At 43.7% G+C, this 26882-nt stretch overlaps 1 protein-coding gene across 1 annotated transcript in view; it reads left to right on the forward strand.

Moving 5' to 3' along the window:
• The window catches only part of LOC126298888 (rho GTPase-activating protein 45-like), a 610977-nt gene that overhangs the window by 550647 nt on the left and 33448 nt on the right, over nucleotides 1-26882 (forward strand). The window contains exon 16 of the mRNA XM_049990422.1: nucleotides 5948-6081. Coding sequence (XP_049846379.1) covers nucleotides 5948-6081 — 134 coding nt within the window. The remainder of the gene's footprint in view (nucleotides 1-5947; nucleotides 6082-26882) is intronic.

Here is a 26882-nt window from a genome sequence, read left to right on the forward strand (position 1 = left end):
ATCTCTTGGTCTCCCTCTACGATTTTTACCCCTTACATTTCCCTCCAGTATTAAATTGGTGGCCGGCCAGTGTGGCCGAGCGGTTCTAGGCGCTTCAGTCTGGAACCACGCGACCGCTACGGTCGCAGGTTCGAATCCTGCCTCGGGCATGGATGTGTGTGATGTCCTTAGGTTAGTTAGGTTTAAGTAGTTCTAAGTTCTAGGGGACCGATGACCTCTGATGTTAACTCCCATAGTGGTCGGAGCCATTTGAACCATTCTTAAATTGGTGATCTCTTGATTTCTCATAATGTATCGTATCAACCGATCCCTTCTTTTTATTAAGCTGTGCCACAAATTTGTTGTCTCCACAGTTATACTCACTACCTCTTCATTAGTTACGTGATCTACCCATCTAATCTTCAACATTCTTGTGTAGCACCACATTTCGAAAGCTTCTGTTATCCTTTCCCCTAGATTGTTTGTCGTCCACGTGTCACTTCCATACATGGCTATACACCACACAAACACTTTCAGAAAGACTTCCTAACCATTAAATCTACATTCAATGTTAACAAATTTCTTTTCTTCAGAAACGCTTTTCTTACCATTGGCAGTCTACATTAGATATCCTGTCTAATTAGGCCTTCATCAGCTATTTTGCTGTCCAAATAGCAAAACTCATCTGCTACTTTAATTGTCGTAATCTAATTCCCTTGGCATCACCTGATTTAAATCGACTACATTCCATTATCCTTGTTTTCCCGTTTCTCATGATGACGACTTCCTCCAGAGTAGTCCCGCTCGGAGATTCGAATGCGGGAATAATTTAATGACGAAATATTTTACCCAAGAGGAAGCCATCATAATTTAACCATGGAGTAGATCTGCATGCCGTCGGGAAAAATTAAAACTGTAGTTTCCCTTGCTTCACGCCATTCGCTGTACCAGCATAACAACGCTGTTTCGGTTTATGTTGCGACGACAGATCAGTCAGTCATCCAAACTGTTACCCCTGCAGCTGATAAAAAGGCTGTTGCCTCTCTTCAGGAAGCACACGTTTGTCTGGACTCTCAACAGATACCCATCCGGTGTGGTTGCACCTACAGTACAGCTATCCGAATGGCTGAGGCACGCAAGCCACCACACGTATGCAAGGTCAATGGTTCATGGGAGATGGGGGTATCCTAACAACAGCAATAGTGTTGCTGTTGGTCGCGAGTATCGACGCATTAAACGAATGCGGAGATGTCCTCTTTCAGCGAAAGTTCGGATTAACTGGCGGTTTGGGAATCGCTCTCTGGTGAAACCGACAGCCACTTGCAAAGCACATTGTTAAACTAGCTACAGTTGCCATAGCTGATGATGCTGGATACAGTGTGTGGTCTTCAACTAGTGTACGAAATGTGTCACGACAGCTGAAGATTTCATGGCCCACTGTTGCTTCTGGCAACTGTGGAGCAATCTCTAGTGCGGTTCCAGGCTGTTGTGGTTACAGATGGTAGTCACACAGAGTAATTTTTACAAGTTGGAACGTAACCATGGTATGTAATAACAAATTTTACCCTCCTGGGCTGAAATTAAAATGTGTTTCTTTTCAATGGTTTATTCGGTAATTGTTCGGTAATTCGATCAACAAGTCTTGTATCCTTTTTGTGTATCGGTTGGATTACACCCAAGGTCCATTGCTCCTGGATTCTTTCTTGATTCCATATCTATCTGATAAGTATGTGGATTCGCTTATGTGACCAGTTCCTCTATTTTTCAACAATCTTTAGTTATTCCTTCAGTTCCTGGTGCTTTTAAATTTTTTTCGACAGTGCATTATTTACTGTACTTCCTCTAATGTGAGTTCTCCTGTTTCTGGATCTGCCGTGTAATAGAGTGGCTGCTTACTCCTGGTAGGATTGCCCTCCTGAATTCTTGTTTATGTGTCAGCAATTTTCTCTCTTTGTCGTTGCATGCTGTTGTTTTCGGTCTATATTCATGAGTACCTTCTTTAATTTACTTATAAAATTTTCTGCTTTCAATCCTTCGGCAGTGCTCTTCCATCTCCCCTATCTTTCTCATTATAGTTTCGCTTTTTTCCCTCCTACATACCATTGCTGCATCTATTATCTTTTCATCATATAATACCTGACTTCATCTTGCATTTCGCTGTAAGTCATCAATGTTGCTTCCTTTTCTTGTTGCACTGCCTGTCTACATTCATAACACCAGTCTTTATTTCTAAGTCTCCTTGTTCCCTCCCCCCCCCCCCCCCCAGTATTTCATGCACTGTTGTCAAAACGACATTTTTCATAGCGTTACGTCCTTTGTCTATATGTTATTCACCATATTTTGTTTTTAACTCAGTAGACCTATCTTCTAGCTGATCTATATTCCATTTCTTCACTTTAGTACTGTTTCCTTTGGCAGCCATAGAACGTTTCTGTCTCATATTGGCTCCTACTAGATAATGGTTACAATCGGAACTAGCTCCCTGCAGTCATGGACTGTGCGGCTGGTCCCGGCGGAGGTTCGAGTCCTCCCTCGGGCATGGGTGTGTGTGTGTGTCCTTAGGATAATTTAGGTTAAGTATTGTGTACGCTTAAGGACTGATGACCTTAGCAGTTAAGTCCCATAATATTTCACACACAACAAAAAAAAATTTTTAACTAGCTCCTCGAAAAGTGTGCAAATTTTCCATAACAGATGCCCACTTCTTCGACACCAATATATGATCTATTTTGTTCCTGGTGTTTTCCAGGTCCCTTTGTAGATGTTTTTCCTTGGGAAATAGATTCTAACTGTCTTTCAGTTGTTCGCAGAGGCCAACTGGGCAATCCTCATACCGTTATTATTAGGTTTCTCGTGCAGACTTTCCTTACGATCGCGCTTCTGAAAGTCACTCTTTGCCCATTTTGGCATTTTAGTCATCAAGGACTACTTTGAAGTCATATCTAGGTATTCTCTCACAAACCTCCCGTAGCTCTTCGTAGGAACCATCTACCATATCCTCATCTGATTCTTTTGTTGGTGCATATACATTCAGAATATCATATTGTGTAATTTGCCTTTGATACGCAGAGTACGTATTATGTGGAGTGAAAGCAATTACAGATGTACTCGTATCTTTGGAGACTATAAACAGAGCTCCATGCTCCCTTGTCTTTCATCTTTCCCGGAATAATATAGGGAAAATCTATGTTTACCAATCTCACCCCTTCCATTTCACTTTACTTCCTGAAGTCCAACAGCTACCGTTCCACAGCTTAGCGTCTCTTCAGCAATACTATTAATAGCTCGTATCTACAGCAGTGTTCGAACATTTCATGTTATAAATTTAAGCACCACTATATCCATATTCCCGTACCTTGGCGCATTTCGCCTTCATAAGGGAAATCTGACAAACCTTGTTAAATTATTCGTGATTATAGACTCTTACAAGGTAGGGGTATCGACCCTACACTCAACGCCAAACCTGAAGGACCAGGCTTTCTTTTCAGGGTTAGCTCCCGTAGAGGGGTTGACGTCTTAACTTATGGACCCTACTTCCCCTGCCCCCTCCTATCCTATGATGTGGGACACTCATAGTCTGGCTCCTTCACTGGGAGCAATCCGGCTTGGGTGATCCTATTAGCAGCTACGCTACAGCCAGTAGAGCCCCTAGCATCTTCAGAGTTCACAAGCCTCCCCACCCGGCACGTAAGGTGCCTTCGACATGGCGGTATCTCCTGGGAAGATCCACTGTACGTCACCAGACAATGTTAAGTGTTTCCGTTCATCAGTTGTTATTTCCTAGTTTCATAATCCGACAGCTAGAAACTTTATAAATTACACGCGTACGACGGACAATTCAGCATGTTGTTCGCTTTAGCTTAGCGGAAACCGCACCTCGAAATATTTACTCTTTCTTGATATGAGTGGCCTGTTTCACCTGCATTACCCTATACAATTCTGTAAATTTTCTCAGCATACATCGTTTCGATCTTCACCCAGGACCATCTTATGCATAGAAAACAACCTATTATGTATATACAGGGTGTTACAAAAAGGTACGGCCAATTTTCAGGAAACATTCCTCACACACAAATAAAGAAAAGATGTTATGTGGACATGTGTCCGGAAACGCTTAATTTCCATGTTACCGCTCATTTTAGTTTCTTCCACCTACGCTCAATGGAGCACATTATCATGATTTCATACGGGATACTCTACCTGTGCTGCTAGAACATGTGCCTTTACAAGTACGACACAACATGTGGTTCATGCACCATGGAGCTCCTGCACATTTCAGTCGAAGTATTCGTACGCTTCTCAACAACAGATTCGGTGACCAATGGATTGGTAGAGGCGGACCAATTCCATGGCCTACACGCTCTCCTGACCTCAACCCTCTTCCATTTATGGGGGCATCTGAAAGCTCTTGTCTACGCAACCCCGGTACCAAATGTAGAGACTCTTCGTGCTCGTATTGTGGACGGCTGTGATACAATACGGCATGCTCCAGGGTTACATCAGCGCATCAGGGATGCCATGCGACGGAGGGTGGATGCATGTATCCTCGCTAACGGAGGACATTTAGAACATTTCCCGTAACAGAGTGTTTGAAGTCACGCTGGTACGTTTTGTTGCTGTGTTTCCATTCCGTGATTAATATTATTTGAAGAGAAGTAATAAAATGAGCTCTAACATGGAAAGTAAGCGTTTCCGGAGACATGTCCACATAACGTATTTTCCTTCTTTGTGTTTGAAGAATGTTTCCTGAAAGTTTGGCCGTACCTTTTTGTAACACCCTGTATAGTGCCTGACAAAACTAATTACCACCCAGAAGCCATGGTGGGATGTCAATGTAACTCCGTACAAATTCACACCATCGGCGGTTACTTAAATTATTAGAGTTGTAATTCTGTGTGACTGGTGTGCATTAATGTTGTTTGTGTTAACTGTTTTTACAAGACCTGGTAGGGTATATAAAGGGAGTGAACAGCGTCAGTGATTACTTTGTAGGATCCGAAGATGCCGCGTACACGTATGAGATAACATTTTAGCATCTGACAGATTTTGAAATCGGCGTCATTGTGGTTCTCCATTTGACCAGGTGGTCGACTCGTGCAATATCTAGGTTTGTGGGGCATTCGGATTTGCCAGTGACACGATGTTGGGTCGCATGAAAACGTTGAGGGCAAGCTTCCGAGAATCAGCAGAATAAGTGATTTGGAGCAGTTTCAGATGTACTTGAGAAGGAGAGCCCTATCTAACGAGGATGGCGATGCATACACCACAACAAACATTCGTGCGAATGGATTCGAATACACTTGGTATATTTTTTACTCTTCGGAAATAGTAGGAAAGGTGTTCCACAGTTAATATAGTTTTGTTTTAATTACGCATTTCGTCGCCCATAGGGTGGCCATATAGACGTATTCAGGCCAATCATGATGTAGAAAATACACTACAAGAAAGGCATTATGCACTGTTGGAAGACTTATGCTTAAAATTCCAACGTTCCAGTGTGAGTCAAGCAACATGCTACTACATTGAACATATGTCACGCTTAATGACAACGAAGGGAAAGGTACAAGAATTCCAGTGCATACAGATGGGTCTTTCATACCGCACACCACCTGTGAATGTAATAGGAAGTGATAGAAATGACTCTGAGACACTATGTATCCTCCACCACACATTGCATGATGTAATTAGGAAATGAAGTCACTGCAGGTGAGATTCCCTTTCTTTTAGTTTGAGGTTTTTCTTAGTGTGAGACATTATCTGGTTATACAGATTTACAGTCTCTTATATCCAATAGTGACTTAATTTTGTAGAATATAATAGTGCTTTCACGCATTCTGTGCCTGGTGATGAGACGCCATGTGACATTATCATTAAAAATAAAATGAAATATGCAGCTCATTTTCCTAGTACTTTACTTCTTGGCACTTATGTCTCTGAGTTACAGAGAACGTTTTCTTATGTACTGCAGGAAACGACATGGCTCCATACGAGTTCCCATACTTCGTGGACATGGACCTCGCGACGGTGTCACAAATTCACAGAAGCGACTCCACACCAAAGATATTCAAAGGTTCACTTAAGGACTACCAAGGACTCGAAGGGGTACGTACCGGCAACTTATCACTGTTTCGACGTGACTAGTGCTATGAACCAAACAGGCAATTTCCTTACTTACTCATAAAGTGAATGAATGTTAGAACGTACGATGTTTCTTCATTGTTATGTATATACCATTTACTGCAGCTATGCTATTTACACACGAACCCTTCCTGTTCACAAGCACTGACTACATTAAAAAACAGTAGGCATGTAAACTGAACAGTCTTCCCATATTTTTAAATTTATTGTTGACTGATCACACGCCAATACTTATATGTATATGTGCTGGACAAAATTTTTCTTTAGTTCAGTGTTTAAAGGAGTATACATTTAACTAAATTTTAATAGATTTAGTCGATCCTTGTAGATTCAAATCAATGCAACATTCATTATTTCACTGTCGCTGATAGAAGTTGCAAGAGAGCTCTTTCAAGAGAAGTGTGGTGTGCGTACTGTAAGACCATCAGATTATTTGACTTGTCGCTCTAACGAAGTAGGCGAGTGTCAGCAATATGTCTCGTGGTCTTATCGTGGCGTGTTTATCTTCTGCCGTTAGGCAGAAGATAGAAATGCCACTTGCACGCTTAGAGTAGCAGATTGACAGTGATCAACTTTAAACAGAACTTGATTAATTTTCACACACATTTATTAAAATAGTAATAAGCATGAACCTTACATAACTTGATTCTGGATGCTATTTACAATTGGTAATCTGAAGTTCCTTTGGTCTTGGTACGTTAATCTTATTCTCACATATCTCTGATACTTGACAAAGCGTCTACACATTTATCTACATGGCTATGTACAGGAATATGATAATCTTATTAGGCGCAGACTGAAACTTGACTATAGACTGGTATAGACTAATGCAGACTGGTACAGACTGGTGCAGAAAAATGCAGACTGACTAATTGGAGGTCTGTACACTCGTTATAATACCTCATGTGTTCAGGTATCACTGCGCGAGTGTGATTCGCGAAGAGAAAAGGTTCTACGTTAGCAGCAATCTCATTGGCTGCGTTACGTATTAATACGCGGATCGGCGGAAGCAGAATATGGTCCGTCTCTAAGGCAGCGCCATCTCGTAGTGTGGAGACGGACGAGCGCTGCACCTGCGCTGTTGTGCTTAGCGGGGCGCACTCTAGTGGGAAAGTTGTGTACGCGCTGACTACGCGGGACTATGTACACAAGAAGAACAAAATAATGTTCTTGAAGAGGGTTCTGTCTTGGGTATCGTTCGAAATAGGGAATGTGTCTATAGGAACTCTTTATTTCACATGACTATTCCTGTATATTCTCGAATTACTGGCGTTTCGTTCTGGCACACGCAGTATGGCATGAATAGTAATAATCTTAAGAAATTTTCGCTACTACACATTGTGATGCTTTCACTTCTGATAACGATACCTTTCTGACAACGACGTATTTAGTTCTATCCGCAAGAAAGTCCCCAATCATCTGTGCCTCTGGTTCCATATTCAGAAAGCACGTAATTTGTTTACTGAGAGGCGATGTGTAACTGTATGGCCAGCAGTCTTCGTAAAAAGAAAAAAACTGGCGTCAAATTGAGCCCTCTGAATCTGAAATTTCATTGTCCACAAAACCGATTACACGTGACCACTGTACGTCAACACTGTATTGCACAGGCAAAAGTGTCTCTGTATGTTACGGTGTCACGACGAAACTGCTGAACCGATTTTCATGGGATTTAGCTGGAGATAGCTTGAATCCTGTGGAAGAAGTAGGTAACTTTAGAAATTTGTATTATTTTTTTAGTATTATTAAATATTTTATACTTGAGTGGGATGTGAACCATGCTTGAGAGGGGGTGCGGTTCAGATTGTTTATTCCGTGAAAGTGCGGATCTCACGTTCACTCGTGCTTCCGGTTTCTGAAATTTTGGAAACAAATGTTACACCACCTACAGAAGGTGGCCAGGTTTTTACGGCGAAATATTGTAAAATAGAATAATATAGTCCGACGGTAAGTCCGAAAATAATATTTAAAATATGAATTCTGGAAAGCCTTTACAAACATATTGTTAATATTATTTATTTTACGATATGCCTCGCAAACGGAAATCTGATTTAGCGCATAGTTCTTAGACAGCTCGAGTTGTGAAGGTTACTCGCACCCAACAAACCTCGGAGCTTCTTCAGATTCGCCGGACTTACAGGCAGTACGTCATGTGACTTTAAGAGTCAGATAACATTACAACAGCCACAAGCCCATCGCACGTTAGACGCTGAGCCTCATACGTCTCTTTCAGTTTCCGAGACGCTTGAGGATTCATAGCGACGGCGTTATTTAAATGGTGTAAGGTAAACAAACGTCGTGCGTTCACATGTAGAACGTGGTAGGTTTTAGTGAGGCTGGATTGGAATATAACCCATATTTAACCACTATATACCCAGATATTTAATAAATACTTGCTTATTTACCCACAATAACTCGTCATAGAAAAACTGCAGATATGTGAGCGCCATCACGGATAACACCTACTGTACCATACACACATAACAACGCCGATTTAGTCTTTCCCATCTACATGAGACGCTTTGGTCGGCCAGTGATATTGGTAAATATCTGCTGGAAGAGCTGTCATTTCTGTTCTCTAATCCATAAAGAGGCTAATACTCATCCAATAAGTTGCAATAGACGTGAAGTTATCGAGCGATTAATCGTTTCTGATCAGCACAAACGTTTAACTGTTGTCTCTATCACTGTACGGACAGATAATGCGAGATTGTGATATAATGCCTTTCTTCAGTGAAAATGTTTAGCAAGACTTAATCATTATTTTATCCTGCGTCCCATTGACGTATTTCTACATATTTGACCTCAGATAAGGCCCAAGTTTCGTTGAATATTTCAGCACATTGGTGATATAATTTTGCTTTCTGGCTCTTTGGTCTCTTCATGCATACCTTACTCTCTCTCACTCTTCCGTTACCATTCAGTTAAACACATATTCTTCACAGTAACAAACTTTATGAGGGGTGAAAAAGATACATGTGTGAAACAAAAACATTAGGACTGACTGGGAATCGAACATGAGATCTTATATCTGTAATCTGACCACTCTTTCTTATGACCTTGACACTAGACCACGACGCTAAACTCCGTTTTAACCGTTCCTCAAAACATATGCTTTTGGCAGTTGTATGCACCGTAAACGTTTCGAAAGTCAAATACGTGCACTTCAAATAACGAAAAGCAACTTAGAAATAACAGACTTTATCAAACAAAAGTCGCTATAAAACAAGGAACTTTGTAGCAACTAGAGGTACCAAAACATACTTTGCGCCTTTATTTCATATAATTTTCGTGAAACTCTTGCTAGTTGGTGTCACTTGTGTTACCGTATTTTAGCTGACTGTAATGAGACATTCAGAAACATAGCATGTCTTTGTGGACAGAATTGCCAATTCTAGAAATAAAAAAGTATCTCTAATACAATCAAAACATTAATATTAAGCATTGACTAACGACGCATGAAAGCATAACAGTGATATACAGAGACAAGGATTCAAAAGAGGAGGTTTAGCCATTCTGATTATTCCCCTTCGTTGTAAGTAGCGGAATGAGAAAATCATGTAGAAGATAGTTCAACTCCCTTAGTCTCAATGTTTAGTCTTCTGGACTCCCATAAGCCAATACTCCGTAGAAACCACTCCACTAGACCTATGCTACGAGGAGCTAACTGGCATTTCAAGTCGTCGCCTAAAGTCTACTACTTGTTTAAAGAACGTCCCTTAGTACGAGCTGTTTTAAAAATATTGACTGACATTATTTCGGTTTGAGTCGAAAATATCCTAGAAGCACACCTTTAATTTCAATTCTGTAATATATTATTGAGAAATACATTTTACTCAGTCTTTTTGGGTGGCTCAAACTCAGAGCCTTTAGAAACAAGCCGAACGAGAACCTGGTGAATTCGTACCTTCACAGTCTTTATGGCAATTAGTTACGTATCTCAATTCTGTTGTGTGTGTTGAGTATAATGTAGCCTAGAGATAAATAATACAGAATTAGGTACACTGGCTGCCAGATTGTACTAGTTCATTAAGTTTGCATTATGGGAACAACCCAATCTACTCTGATTCGGTAGTTCCGCATACTGTTAGTAATCGCTACATCAAATCACCGAACATCTGACGTTCTCATGAGAATGAACAAAGAATTCCGCCATGGTCAGAACTGCCATTCATTAATTGGAATCAAAAGTTGGTACCGGAAGTGCGTGGCTTCCCTCCAAAAATGGGTCTCTGAAGAGACTCCTTCATGTAAATGTCTTGCGCCCAAGCAAACTATGAACAATATTGTGAGGGCATGTACGCTTCCAGTCCATCAAGGGTAATGGAATAAATTTTTAGAAGCTTCTCCATATCGTCTGATCTGAACTTTAAAGTTAGATACCAACTTACGAATAGTTCAAAAAGTTCTTTTCTCTTTGTAGTTTGCGCAGAATGTTCCAACCTTATACTTTTTTATATTTCTCTTTTGCATCTTGCATTTCTAAATATTCATTTCTTCTTCTTTTCCTTGTTCCTTTGTTCCAAATCGCCACAGGGTCGGCTGGTTATTAACGGTTTTGGGGTAGCCGGATGCCCTTCCTGTCGCCACCTGATTACGCACCAGGACGGAATACTTGTACGCCGACTGTCTGTGTGTCAAGTGGAAGTGAGCAAAACTTTTATAAATGTTGGTAACTGAGACGGGATTTTGGTACCAGCCCGATAACCACCTTGTAGGATTTGGGAAACCGCCCAAAAACTACGTGCAGGCTGGCCGACACACAGAACCTCGTCATTAACCCACCGGGCGGATTCGATCCGCTTACGGTACATAGCCCCGTCCTGGAAACGGCGCTTTAACACGCACGGCTCTTCGACCGTGTTCTTGTCCAAACACTCATTCATACGTATGTACGCTGATGGGAAAAAATCGCAGCACCAAGATGGTGTTATGCGACATAAACTAAAGCAAGTAGCCACGTTTAGACATACAAAATATAATATCTATTCAAATTTCGCGCCAGTAGCATAACAGTGGTGCTAGTAGCAAATCATGTTTGCTACAAACAAATCCAGTAACGGCCGTGTGCATTAGTTACCTTTGAGATTGGACGTGGTGAGATGATGTTAGTCTATAATGGCTTTAAGGCGACAAAGACAACTTTAAGAACACCTCATTGCGTTTCAGTAAGAACGTGTAATAGAGCTACGAGAATATGGATGTTCCTCACCTGATATTCCAGAAATACCTGGCAGGAATGTAGGCACCGTACTTGATTGTTGACAGCGGTAGTCACGAGAATGTACGGCAGCAAGAAGACCTGGCTCCAGACAGCCACTTGGCACTAACGAGAGGGAAGACCATCATGTTCGATGTATCGCTCAAAGTGCATCGTACTGCATCTGAAGCAGCAACCTGAGCAGCAGTTGTTGCCACAGTGACACAACGAACTATTACAAATCAGTTACTTCTAATGGTTCAAATGTCTCTGAGCACTATGGGACTCAACTTCTGAGGTCATTAGTCCCCTAGAACTTAGAACTAGTTGAACCTAACTAACCTAAGGACATTACACACAGCCATGCCCGAGGCAGAATTCGTACCTGCGACCGAAGCGGTCTCGCGGTTCCAGACTGCAGCGCCTAGAACCGCACGGCCACTTCGGCCGGCCAAATCAGTTATTTCAAGGACAGCTCCTAACCAGACGCCTTATAGCGTGCATTCCCCTGAACCCAAACAACCGCTATTCGCGACTTCAGTGGTGTCAAGAGAGAGCTCATTGGAGAGCGGGATCGAGGTCTGTTGTATTTTCTGATGGAGGCTGGTTCTGCCGCGGTGCCAGTGATGTCCGTGTGTTGGTTAGAAGGAGGCCGGCTGAGGATCTGCAACTAGCCTGCCTATGTGCTATACTCACTGGAGCTACTTCTAGATTTCTGGTCTGGGGTGCAATTTCGTATGACAACAGGAGCAATCCCGTGGGTATCCACGCACCTTGACTACAAATTTGTACGAAAATTGGTGAATCCACCTACTGTGCTGCCATTTATTAACAGCATTCCAGACGGTGTTTTTCTGCAGGATAACGCTCACCCACATACCACTGTTGTAACCCAACATGCTGTACAGAGTGTCGACATGTTGCCTTGGGCAGCTCGATCACCAGACCTGTTTCCAGTCATGCACATACTGTACATTGATCAGGCAGAACATTATGACTACCGACCTCCTGTCGATATAAATCTGTCCAGGCGATATCTGCACTATCTAGCGAGGAATGACCGCTAGTCACATACATGCACGGTGAGTGTAGCGTGAGTGAGTGTGTTGTCAATGTGTAGAATGGTGTTTGATTGGAGGCAGACTGTGATGGCCCAGAGGCCCGGCACGAGCATTTCGGAAACTTAACGATTTGTCGGCTGTTCGAGTATTACTGTGGTGAGTGTCTTGAACACGTAGTGAAACCGAGGTGAAACCACGTCCAGACGTCGGGGGGTTAGGCGGCCTTCCCTCATTACAAATTTCGGACGTCATATGCTGATGAGACTGATAAAATAGGACACTCGGCAAACTGTAGAGGAACTAGCATCAGACAATAATGCTGGGCAGAGTAGATGTGTGTCTGAACACACAGTGCACTGAACACTCGTAACGATGGGCCCCTGCAACCGACGACCAATGGAATTTGCAACGTTAACACCACGACATCGGCAAATGTGACTGATGCGGGCACGTGACCATTGGCAGTGGACTTTGGCAAAGTGGTAGCGCGTTACATGGTCTGATGAATCCCGATACCTTCCTTATCATCCCGATGGGAGGACGCGAATCCGTCGTCTTCCAGGGGAACAGATCCTTCACGCCTGCACTGCACGACGCAGTCAATTTGCTGGTGGCTTCATTGTGCTCTGGGGAACATTCACGTAACCATCGATGAGTCTAGTGGAGACCGGGGACCTCCTTACACTGGTACTAGACCACATACACCCCTACATGACAATCATGTTGCCCGAAGGCAGTGGCATTTTTCAACAAAATAATGCGCCATGTCAAAATGCCAGGATTGTGATGAAGTGGTTCGAGAAACACAGTGCTGAGTTCCACTTGATGTGCTGAGCCCCAACTCGCCAGATCTCAACCCGATCGAACACATCTGGGATATGACTGAATGTGGCGTCAGAGATAATCTTCTCCCGCTCCGAAATTTGCGGGTATTAGGTGACCTGTGTGCAGGTGTGGTGCCAGCTCCCTCTAGCAAGCTACCAGGGCCTCATTGCTTCCACACCACGACGAGTCGTCATCGTTATACATGACAAACGTGGACAGAGTGGCTATTAGGTAGGTCATCATAATGTTCTGGCTTATCAGTATATAGGACATCATCGAAAGACAACTCCAGTGTCATCCAGAAACAGCACTGACCATCCTTGTATTGACTGGACAGGTTCTCCATGCATGGAACTGCATCCCACAAACCGACATCCGACACCTGTATAACACAATGCATGGACGTTTGCATGCTTTCACTCGACATTCTGGCGGTTACATCAGTTATCAATATCCCAGCATTTCGCATTTGGAGTAGCTTATCTCACACATTAAGGTGTGCTCTTGCAATGTTAATCACTTAATTATGTTACCTAGACAAATGTGTTCCCTGAAATTTCATTACTCTAAATTAATTTTTTTTGTTTTGCGATTTTGTTACGTAAGTGTATTTTGTTGACATTTTTTCATGTATGACATACGACTAATAAATAGCCCGGCGTTTGACTTACAGTACGTTAGAGAATGGGATCTGAGAACTACAAAAAATGAAGATAGCGTAAGAGGGATCTGCAGCCCATTCGTCACGTATAAGTGTGCAGCGTCTTAAACACTGTGTCGTCTCGCTTGATAACGTTAAAATGAGTTGAAGCACTCCATTGTAGCTCACCTAGTACCTTCTTTTCCTACAGCTATCGCTAGTCAAAATGACACAACCGTCTGAAAGTCAATAGCATCTGCGTGGAACGTAACACGAATACACACATCACGACTGCAACGCTGTTACTCTAACTTGTTTCTCTGACATCGGCACCGTAAGTGTGCAGTCTTTTGGCACTAATCAACGCCCTATTCTTGGATCCTCCTGGTTTGTCCTCCTCTTTCCCCCATCAAATTTCCCATGCAGTTTGTTGCAGATAAGCACACAAAAAAGTATCACCGCTGGAAGGTATCTCGCCTACCGTATAGCACTTCCTGTAGCGTTGATTATGATCTTAATCTTCGAGGAAGAGAGTCCACAAGTGTCTACGACTGAAACCAGTCATCGAGGATTAGATCTCACAGAGCAATAAAACTGCTGGGATGCTGACTGCAACGTTTCACACTTTGTTCCAAATAGTCTCAGACGTTTCCTATAAGGGGCAGTCAAATGGAAATATGACAGATGGAAAGAAGTAAGTAAACTGTTTATTATTAAAAAAATGGTTCAAATGGCTCTGAGCACTATGGGACTTCTGAGGTCATCAGTCCCCTAGAACTTAGAACTATTTAAACCTAACTAACCTAAGGACTTCACACACATCCATGCCCGAGGCAGGATTCGAACCTGCGACCGTAGCGGTCGAGCGGTTCCAGACTGTAGCGCCTAGAACCGCTCGGCCACCCCGGCCGGCTATTATTCAAAAGTAATCGCCATAACTCTTAACACATTTATCCAACTGTGAGACAAGGCGATTAGTGCCTTCATGGAAAAATGTTTTCTGTTGCATGTGGAACCATGACTAAGCCATGTCCTGCGCTCATCGTCCGTAGTAAGCTGACAGTCACGAATGACTTTCTTCAGAGCTCCTAAAATTTGGAAATCGGAAGAGATTGAAACAGTAAGGGCTTCCCAGAAAAACTTCTGAAGCATAGTCGAAGCATCAGGCACGCCAGCTCCTGGAATGTCATGAGGACTTTTTCTTCAACTGCAAGGGCCTTTTCTACACTGAATTCCTGGAATACAGTGCCACAAATAACGCACACTGGTACATGAGCATTCTACAAAAGATGAAGAGCATCATCAGACCCAAACGCCCAGAAAAGTTGACGGACGGCATATTCTGCTGCAGGATAATGCCTGCCCACATGTTGCCAAGGTTGTTTCGACTATGCTGCAGGAATTCCGCTGGGAAGCCCTTACACATTCTCTATTAATCCCGCTCTCTCTCCAAACCATTTCCATATTTTTGAAAACATGAAGAAATACATTCGTGATAGTCTGTTTGCCTGAGATGAGGAGGTTCACCCCTGGGTACGATCATGGTTATCTAGACAACCACAAACATTATACAGTGGCCTTCTTGTCTCACAAAGAGATAGTTGTATTAACAGTTATAGCGATTACTGTTAAAATAATAAAAAATATGCTGACTTATTTACCATTGTCTCGTTTTCATTTGATTGCCCCTTATATGAGAATGTGGTCGGATGATTTAGAAGGTCAGTCGAGATGCGATAGGGTGTCTGAGTTTTGACCCAACCAGGCGGTTAAAAAATGGTTCAGATGTCTCTGAGCACTATGGGACTTAACTGCTGAGGTCATCAGTCCCCTAGAACTGAGAACTACATAAACCTAACTAACCTAAGAACGTCACACACATCCATGCCCAAGGCAGAATTCGAACCTGCGACAGTAGCGGACGCGCGGTTCCAGATTGTAGCCCGTAGAACCGCTCAGCCACCCCGGCTGGCCGACCAGGAGCGTTTGCGTATAGTCCTTTGAACAAAACTGCTGTCCTCTTGGAAGACGGGAGTGTCCGTAGCATACTGATCATGAAGATGTAGAAGAAAGTGCAACACTTTATCACCGAGAATGTTGAAGTAAATATCCTGGTTCACGTTCACGGTAGCATGAATGAATGGGCCCAAGTCATATTGCGAACAACACCCCAAAAACATCATAGAACCTCCTCTGACCTGAACTACATATTTCCGATACTACGAGTTAATCGCGTTATTGGGTCGTCGGTGCCATGAATAATTTGAGAACAGGCAAAATCGGGACTCGTCGGAACACACCAATCGCCTCGAGGCAACCATCGCCCGGTTTATTTGCTGTCTGGGCCACTGAAGACGTCCACCTTTGCCGGCCGCGGTGGTCTTGCGGTTCTAGGCGCGCAGTCCGGAACCGTGCGACTGCTACGGTCGCAGGTTCGAATCCTGCCTCGGGCATGGATGTGTGTGATGTCCTTAGGTTAGTTAGGTTTAAGTAGTTCTAAGTTCTAGGGGACTGATGACCACAGCAGTTGAGTCCCATAGTGCTTAGAGCCATTTGGATTTGGATGTCCACCTTTTTTCTGCCGCTGTCAGCAATGGCGTTTTGCGATGTACCTGGCTTAAAATGTCCATTGTATGCAGTGTCCTTTGCAACCTTCGCTCGAAATCTGGTTGAAATGGACATGCATTCACTGCCAGCAGAAATCCTTGTTCGGCTTGAAACAGATTGTCATTGACAAGCCGTGACACTCGCCTCTAATACCAAACAGTTATGATTTTATTTAAGACTACTGTTCTTAACGCTGTGTTACGTGGCAGCGAGTGGAACATCATTCCTTGTTGACACGTTGGACGGTCCTCTTTGATACGACAAAAAATCAAGCCACTTTACTGACAGTATGGAAACTTCCATACACGGTAGGTGCTTTCTGCTGTTCTGTCAGGTCCACACGTCAATCCATCTAAGTGTGCTGATTCCATACAACAGACGGGCTCATAGACATCATTTCAGTGCCTTAACTTAAGTCAGCGGTGGAGGCTCATATAACAGCCTTCTACCAGTTCTACAACGAATACAGCGCTGTGAAAGTGACCAGTATGTTTCCTAAGTAAATTACCATTATTTTGGTAGGTGTTATTTTATCTAGTCATTTCTAAAGAAGAGAGGAAATTTTATAAAACGTCAGCTTTGACGTGCTTAAAAATGAATAGACATGGGGGGGGGGGGGGGGGATTTCCTCTTCAGCTCTCTACCTGAATAATCTGGGTACTCGCCTGATGTGATATAGAGAAACCTCGGAAACATAAATCAGGATGATCGAACAGAGATTTGAAGCCCTTTCCTTCTGGATATGGGCTCTGAGTAAAAATTGCTAACTCTCCTCCCTCGCTGATATTTTAAACTCTTTAACTGGCAATGTTCCTCTCAAGCTACACATCTAAATTTACAAGCATATTTCTCAAACCACCATATGGTGTATGACAGAAGTTACACTGTACCACACCGACTTATTTCCTTTCCTGTTCCACTCGAACATAGAGCGAGGAATAAACGACTCCCTATATGCCTCTGTACGTACCCTGGTTTATCATATCTTCGTAGTTCCTAAACGAAATGTATGCTGGAGGAGGTAGAATCGTTGTGCAGTCAGCTTTAAAGGCCGGTTCTCTAAATGTCCTTACAAATATTCCGCGATAACAACGTTGTCTTCCCTCCAGGGAATCTCAGCTGAATCCACAAAGCATTTCTGTAGCACACTCGTGATGACTGATTTTATCAGTATCTAATATGGCAGCAGGCTTCTGAATTGCTTCGATATCTTCCTTTAATCCGACCTGGTAATGATCCCAAACCCTTGAGCAGGACGAAAGTATTGGTCGCATTAATGTTCACCAAGCGGTCTTCTTCACAAATGAGCCACACTCTCATAAAATTCTCCCGGTAAACTGAAGTCGACTACTCGCCGTCCAGACTACCGTCCCTGCGTGCTCGTTTCATTCTATACTCTTTGCAACGTTGCACTTAGATATTTAATGTGTCAAGCAACAGACTACTAATGTTGTATTCGAACATTAAGGGACTGGTTTCTCGTACTCGTGCGCATCAACTTAATTTTTCCGCATGCAGTGCAAGCTGCTATTCATCACACGAACTAGAAATTATGTGTAAGTCGTCTTGTATCCTCTTACAGTCACTCAACGACGGCACCTTGCCGTACACCACAGCATCAGCAGCAAATAGCCGCAAACTGCTGCACACCCTGTCCGTCAGATCATTTATGTATGTGTCCGCAGCTCGTGGTCTAGTGGTTAGCGCTGCTGCCTGGCAGTGAACGCATGTCGGGTTGGGGACTGGGTGTTTTTGTTGTCTTCATCACTATCATCATCATCATTGGCGACAGTAGCTAGACGGGGCCCGATGAACACTCGCTGTCGAGGACAATGAACTTGGTTCTGTTTCTTAAAAAGTCTTTGAACCACTCGCATATCATGGAACCTAGACCGTATGCACGTATCTTCGTTAACAGTCTGCAGTGGGGCACTGTGTCAACTGTTTTCCGGAAATCTACCACTTGTTCTTCATTTATGGTTCGCAGGATATCATGTGAGAAAAGAGCAAGCTAAGTTTCGCACGAGTGATGCTTTCTAAGGCTTTGCTGATTTGTAGACAGTAGCCTTTGTGTCTCAAGGAAATTTGTTGTATCCGAACTTCGAATATACGGGCTTCCGGAGTCGAAGGCCCACTCGTGTACCCTTGATGACTGTTAGACACAAAAGCTTTACGCCTCGCCTGGGCATGTCAACGCAGACATTGGACTGTTGATGACTACAAAATTGTTGCCTGATTGTACGAGTCTCGCTTCAAATTATATCGAGCGGGAGGGCGTGTGTGGGTATGGAGACAACCCCAAGAATCCATGGATCCTGCATGTCAGCACGGGCGTGTTCCAGTCGGTGGAGGCTATATATTGGTGTGGGGCGTGTGCAATTGAAGCGATATGGGACCCCTGATACGTCTAGATACGACTCTGAACGTGACACGTACGTAAGCAGCCTGTCTGATCACCTGCAGCCATTCATGTCCATTGTGCTTTCCAACGGACTTGCACAATTGCAGGAGGACAATGCGACACCCCACGTGTCCAGAACTACTACAGAGTGGCTCCAGGAACACACTTCTTAGGTTAAACACTTCCGCTGGCCACTAAAATCCCCAGGCATTAATATTATTGAGCATATCTAGGATCCCTTGCAACGTGCTGTTTAGAAGAAATCTCCACCCTCTCGTACTCTTATGGATTTATGGACAGCCCTGCCAGATTTATTTGGTCATTTCCCTCCAGCACTACTTCAGACATTAGTCGAGTCCATGCCACGTCGAGTTGCGGCACTTCTGCATGCTCGTGAGGGCCCTACATGTCATTAGGCAGGAGTACCAGTTCCTTTGGCTCTTCAGTGGCTATGAGGAGGGATGTGAAGCATGTACAACATGCAGGTAACACAGAAGTAAGGGTTGCACTGTTTGTGAGTGTGAACTACAGTAGTGTCTGAAGCAGACTTGTCTTCACCTTATGTAAGTGATGAAACCTGAAAAGCTTAAAGATTACGATTCCTAGCTGGGCAGTAAGAAGATATAAAAAGGCATTGTTTCCCATAAAGTAAAAAGTTTGTGGTTACATTAACTAGCAAATATCTTTTTGAATGTGACATGTGTAATTAGCTATTGCAGATGTAAGCTAATTGTAAACGACAAGGAAAATACAATAATGCTCTGTTTCTAATCGGTGTGATTAAGTTATGTAATTGTGATTTGGTTTTCACCTGAAAGGACTTTCGATTTGTTTCATAAATAATTTAAAGTATTGTGGCAGGCTAGATTCGAACCAACGACCTAGTGGTATTAATTTACCGATCTCGAAATCGATATCAGCTGTATATCAGATTTTACACGCCAAAAATCACGCTGGTATGACACTTTTATGCTGAAATCGTCGAGTAGCATAGATCTGAGATCTGTCGCTGAGAAATGCTTCGTCATTAGTCAATTAATTTACCGAATTTGAAACCGATATTAGCTGCAATATTCGATTTTATAAGTCAAAAAGCCAACTGAGGTCATAATTGTGTGTGTTTTTCATTTCTAGAAAAGCAGCAAATGTCTCTTCCACCTATGTTTCACCATCTCGGGGCAAACAACATATCGCAATCTACGTTTTTCCAACCAAATAAAGACGAAAAATATGTAGAATCGTAGTACAAACAGTCATCTGTTCAGTTTACATGGGAGGAAAGTAATTCTCCAGCGTAAACATTCGCCATATTGAATCTTCTGAAATTTACACATAACAATCGTAGAATTCTCACAACAGACGCCATCACAAAGGCTGCCCAACACATACTGACTATTAATCCGGTATTCATTCGTCCACAAGGCGACAGTGTTAGGTAAACTACATCCACGTTCTCCGAATCATCGGTTCAGAAATTTCACTGGTGACCCGCTCTTTAAGCCGGAAATATCCACCCGTCCCAGCCACCAGCCACCACCTCCAAGGATCCTGTACCGCAGATGGTGTCGTCCTACGAAACCAGCAACATATTTATGTGTTAAATTACAACTAAATATTACGATTTCAGCACCAATCTGGTGACATTCGACAATCAGCGCAGTACTGCAAATGGTCTCTCCTCGACTGTGGCTCTTGAAATATCAATTTTCGATGTAAATCTATATCCTCCTTATCACTGAACATAATTTTCCACGTAAAATCATTCATATCTCTGACAGCTATCGATTCACTGGAATCGCAGTTTTCCTCGTCAAATCTATACCTCCCTTACGAACAGATGCAGACATTTTCTCTGTACATGACACAAAACTAATAACAGGAACATTACGATCCAACTGCATAACATTCCTGACAAATAGCATGATTATCATTTATATGTGTATGGCATCCGAAAAATTATCTTGTGTACACTCTCACACCAGATGGATATCGTTTCGCAAGGCCTACCATAGCTTCCCAATATCAAAACACAACCGCCCCATTGTCGTTATTACATATTTGTCTAGGAATAAAAAGTGTAATTACAACCAAAAAGCCCTCGCGTCTTTTATGTTTCCTTTCATTAGGTGATTGTAACATGCTGTCAGCGCAATATCAGTCCCTTGCTATTTCGACAGAGTAGTTTGCATAGCCCTTGTGTGTGTGTATTCTGCCAAGTGACAATATTAGGCGCTATGCCTGACCATCTGGATGCCACATCAGGTTTAGCAGGGCCGAACAAATCAGAGTGTCTGTAGGACACTTAACAAAGAGATGCCTGATTCGTCCGATTACTCGTGTTTTGCATGCGCACATGGCACTTCCCTCTCACCATACCAATCGCCCTTCCACCCCCATTAACCCCCACTCACACCCCTGGCTATCACCCATCTGTCATTTTCCAATTCCTCGCGAAACTACAGTTTATCTGTGAGCTTGGTTGCACGCACTTGGTACCATGTGAATGAGGTTCAGCTCGTTTCCTTGCTCCAGGTCCAGTTTTGCCTGCTCTCACAGTTGATGTCAGGCGACCATCACAGAGTCCTTCATCGTATGTTTCCATGAGGTGTCGTTCGCTCCGTTAAGACTGCTGCCTCAACAATAGATGTCTATCACAAATGCGTATTTACAGCGCCAATGTTTTAATATTTACAAAATGTGAAGATGAGAAACTGTATAAACATCAATTCAAAAAAGAAGCGAAATAAAAGCTGAAGAGAATGTCAAGCTGATAAATAGTGCTGCTGATAAGACTCTTGTAACTGGAATGCTTATGAGACACATAGCAAGTTTTCAGCTAACCGCCTTCGGATTACCCAGTTTGTGGGTTGTCCATGCACAGTTCAGCGAATGTTGGAAAAATCTGAAACGAAATCTATTATAATTAGAACGAATATTTTCGTTTAGAATACGATGTAGGGAATCAGTCCTATCGCCTGGTGTGCCAGGAATAATTTACCATTCTTTTCCTTTTCAACTTCTGGTAAATCTGGGAATTATACTCTTACAGCATTTCCACAGCTCATTTTCTCCCTATGCATATGTATAGCCCTCCCCCCGGAGGTAAGGTTGGATAATTTCCGTTTACGAGGAGAGACTAAACCGCAGTGATAAATTTCAGATTTTTGCTACCTCTTCTTCACAGACATATCAACGACAGTAATTCTTGATTACCTGTTATTGGTCATGCGCAGGAAGCTATTATAGTCCACAGGCTATCGACCATAGAAAGTTCGCGGATCTGGGATTTGGTTCTCCCTCTGAAATCTAAGTGACCATCACCACTACTTTTAACATGTCACAGACGCCTCCTTAGGTTAGTTAGGTTTAAGTAGTTCTAAGTTCTAGGGGACTGATGACCGTAGATGTTAAGTCCCATAATGCTCAGAGCCATTTCAACCAACCATAGACGCCTTTCCATTACACAGTAATAACAATAAATCTACATCTATATTCCACAAGCCACCTTACAGTGTGTGGCGGAGGGTACTTCTATTAATGTATAACAATGTAAATATTTTAATACAGTGGCGTGCAAACATAAGAACAAAAGTAGCTTTCGCATGATATGCCACTACCTAGTAACATAGCTCGATAGAGCTTTGCCCATACACAGAAAGAACGCCTACAGTAGGTACTTGAAAGAAATAAGCAATGACATTTCCACAAAGATAATAATTACACTGAAGTCACCGTGATTTATGGTCTTTACGAAGACGTTAAAAAGGTGACACGTGGTTCGTAGCAGAGTGTGTAAAATCTACGAAAGGAATCACTCGTGAATTTCAGCAGTCCACTTAGCTCAACGGCTGTGTGTAGGGAGACAAATGGAATGAGATACAGTGGTCGAACAGCTTCTCATAAATCAGTCGTTTCTGTAGTCAGTGCTAAGCGAAATTTGTGGTGGTGTAAGGTGCGACGCCACTGAACAGTGGATGAGTGGAAGCAAGTCAATTCTGCCTTACAAAGCTGTCTCCGGATACTTTTAATCAGATAGTGTTTATGTACAAATACACTACTGGTCATTAAAATTGTTACACCACGAAGATGATGTGCTACAAACGCGAAATTTAACCGACAGGAAGAAGATGCTGTGATATGCAAATGATTAGTTTTTCAGAGCTTTAACACAAGGTTGGCGCCGGTGGCGACACCTACAACGTGCTCATATGAGGAAAGTTTCCAACCGAATTCTCATATACAAACAGAAGTTGACCGGCATTGCCTGGAAAAACGTTGTTCTGATGCCTCATGTAAGGAAGAGAAATCACGTTTCCGACTTTGATAAAGGACGGATTGTAGCCTATCGCAATTACGGTTTATCGTATCGCGACATTGCTGCTCGCGTTGGCCGAGATCCAATGACTGTTAGCAGAATATGGAATCGGTCGGTTTAGGAGGGTAATACGGAACGCCGTGCTAGATCCCAACGGCCTCGTATCACTAGCAGTCGAGATGAGAGGCATCTTCTTCGCACGGCTGTGACGGATCGTGCAGCCACGTCTCGATCCCTGAGTCAACAGATGGGGACATTCGCAAGACAACAATAATCTGCATGAACAGTTCGACGACGTTTGCAGCAACATGGACTATCAGCTTGGAGACCATGGCTGTAGTTACCCTTGACGCTGCATCACAGACGGAAGCTCCGGCGATGGTGTATTCAACGACGAACCTGGGTGCACGAATGGGAAAACGTCATTTTTTTGGATGAATCTAGGTTCTGTTTAAAGCATCATGATGGTCGCATCCGTGTTTGGCGACATCGCGGTGAATGCACGTTGGAAGCGTGTATTCGTCATCGCCATACTGGCGTATCACCCGGTGTGATGGTATGAGGTGAACTTGGTTACACGTCTCGGTCACCTTTTGTTCGCATTGGCGGCACTTTGAACTGTGAACGTTACATTTCAGATGTGTTACGACCCGTGGCTTTACCCTTCATTCGATCCCTGCGAAACCCTACATTTCAGCAGGATAATGTACGACCGCATGTTGCAGGTCCTGTGCGGGCCTTTCTGGATATAAAAAATGTTCGACTGCTACCCTGGCTAACACATCCTCCAGATCTCTCACCAATTGAAAACGTCTGGTCAATGGTGGCCGAGCAGCTGGCTCGTCACAATACGCCAGTCACTACTCTTGATGAACAGTAGTATTGTATTGAAGCTGCATGGGCAGCTGTACCTGTACACGCCATCCAAGCTCTTTTTAACTCAATGCCCAGGCGTATCAAGGACGTTATTACAGCCAGAGGTGGTTGTTGTGGGTACTGATTTCTCAGGATCAATGCACCCAAATTGCGTGAAAACGTAATCACATGTCAGTTCTAGTATAATATATTTGTCTAATGAATACCCGTTTATCATCTGCATTTCTTCTTGGTGCAGCAATTTTAATGACCAGTAGTGTACATTGCCCGCATCTCGTGGTCGTGCGCCGGCCACGGTGGTCTCGCGGTTCTAGGCGCGCAGTCCGGAACCATTTTCGTGGTCGTGCGGTAGCGTTCTCGCTTCCCGCGCCCGGACTCAAAATTCGTACGCTAATCTGGTGATTCCACCTGTTGTGCTGCATTCATGAAGAGCATTCCAGGGGGTGTTCCCCAACAGTCTGTCGTTGTAACCTCTACAGGGTATCGACATGTTGCCTTGGTATGCTCAACAACCAGCTCTGTCTCCAATCGAGTACATGTGGGACTTCATCGGACGACAACTCCAGTGTCATCCACAAACAGCACTAACCGTCTCTGTACTGACCGATCAAGTGCAACAGACATGGAACTCCATCCTATTTCTTTGAACATTCTGGCAGTTACGCCATTTATTGACGTACCAGTAGTTCACATTTATGATGGCTTATCTCGCACTTACGTTAGCCTGTGATCTTGCAGTGGTAATCAGTAATATACAGAGTGTTTTTTTTTCCTTTATTGAATTTCTATTCCCCCTAAGGGGGCGGGCTGGTAGCAGCTTAGTACGCTAGTATTCAGCCTACAGGCTTTTTAAAACGTAAGAAGATAAGAAACAACAAAAGCAGGCGATAAAACGGTGACTAAAAATTGTAAAATGGCGGAAAATTATGGAACCCTAAAACATAAAATAAAGGGTTGGCAATGCTAATAAAATACACAGGAAGCAGACAGCTAAAATAGTAGACAGACAATTAAAAAACATAGCGACAGTCTGGTTTCTGTTCGCAAGATATATAAAAATCACACCCAGCGACAGCATGATTTCCGTTCGCAACACTTCAGAAAAGACACACAACACTGAACACTCATTGTAAACACTGCACTAAAATGTCAGCACAAAAATGACACACCATAGCCAAGGGCAGATGGGGGAGGGGCTGGACAGATGAGGGGGAAAACAAGGAGGGAGGAGATGAAAAACGAAAGGGGAGGGGGGGGGGGGGAAACCGAAGTTGGTAGAGGACTCTTAAGGGGGGAGGGGAGAGGGGCAGGGCAGACGCAAGAGGGAATGGGAAAAGGCAGAGGAGGGAAATGCAAAAGGACTCAGGGGAGAGAAGGGGGACAGAGAGAGGGTAGGTGGGGAAAAACGAGGATGGAAGGGGGAAGAGGGAGCCCAGGAAAAGGACGGAGGAAAGGAGGGAGGGTGAGGATAAGAGTTGATAGGAGGGATAAATGGAGGGAGAGAGGGCAGCATCTGGGAGGGGGAGTTGATGGAAGCCACATTGGGAAAGGAGAGGAAGGGTGTAGAGATGGAGGGTAGGGGTGACACAACAGTAAAGACGTGGCAGGGGGCAGGGATGGGAGAGGAGAGGAGCAACCAGGTGGTGAGGGGGATCAAGGTGGCCGGAGGTGTAGAGTATGCGGATATGTTCGAGGAATAGGAGCAGATGGGGGAATGAAATGAGGTCATGGAGGATACGGGTGGGGGACAGGAGGCATATACGGAAGGTGAGGTGGAGTGCATGACGTTCAAGGATCTGGGGGGAGCAGATATCCAGGCAGGACTGGCATAACAGAGGATTTGTAGGTGTGGACGATGGTAGAGAGGTGCAACCCCCATGTCTGGCCAGAGAGGAGTTTGAGGAGTCAGAGGCGTTGTGGGCTTTGGATATACAGGGTGGTCGGAAATTCCCATTAAAAACTTCTAGGACATGTAGAGGGTAGTGAGTACAGAACATTTCGAACAAGAACCCATATCCGGAATCGTATCGTTTCCGTTCTACGACAGTTTCAATTCAGATGTGTACCGCGTCAACGTCTTCTTAGCGCAAGAGTGTAGACACGATGACATGTACTACGTAAAACGAACCCCAGATGTGACTTATTGTCCGCTTTGCTGTGAGACAGAGTCAATACCTGTGCATCACGGATAGAGGAAACATGGGGCAGTACACGTTTTCGGAATACACAGACATGCTCCTTGTGTATGGCGAAGCTGAAGGTAACGGAAGAGCTGCTTGCCAGTATCACGAACGTTTTCCACACCGTCACACTCCATTGCACAAACTGTTTGCCCAAGTTACATAACGGCTACGAGAAGCGTGACCCTTCACCGTAAGGAGGCAGGTCTGTGGTGCTCCACTGCGATGCCGCACTCCCGAATTTGAAGAAGGTGCACTGCGTCGCATTGAAGATAGCCCATCAACGACTTCGCGAACAATTGTGCGTGCAATGGCTGTTAGTCACAGTACCGTCTTGGAAATCCTATATGTGCAACAATTACATCTGTACCACTTTCAAAGGATGCAGGCTATGGGTCCAGCAGACTTTCCACAACGCGTCGCCTTCTGCACATGATTCCTGCACCGTTGCATCGACCCGCCCCTGTTTCCTCGTCGAGTTCTCTTCACAGATGAATGTAGGTTCACAAGGGATTGTGTTTTGAATGCTCGAAATAGCCATGTTTGGGCGGACGAAAACCCTCATGCCACCCATGTTCAGAGATTTCAAGACAGATTTGGAATTAACGTGTGGGCCGGTATTCTGGACGGTCATGTGATTGGACCATACCTCCTTCAAGCCAA

This window comes from Schistocerca gregaria, chromosome X (genome assembly GCF_023897955.1).
Source record: "Schistocerca gregaria isolate iqSchGreg1 chromosome X, iqSchGreg1.2, whole genome shotgun sequence".
NCBI classification, from domain to species: Eukaryota; Metazoa; Arthropoda; class Insecta; order Orthoptera; family Acrididae; genus Schistocerca; species Schistocerca gregaria.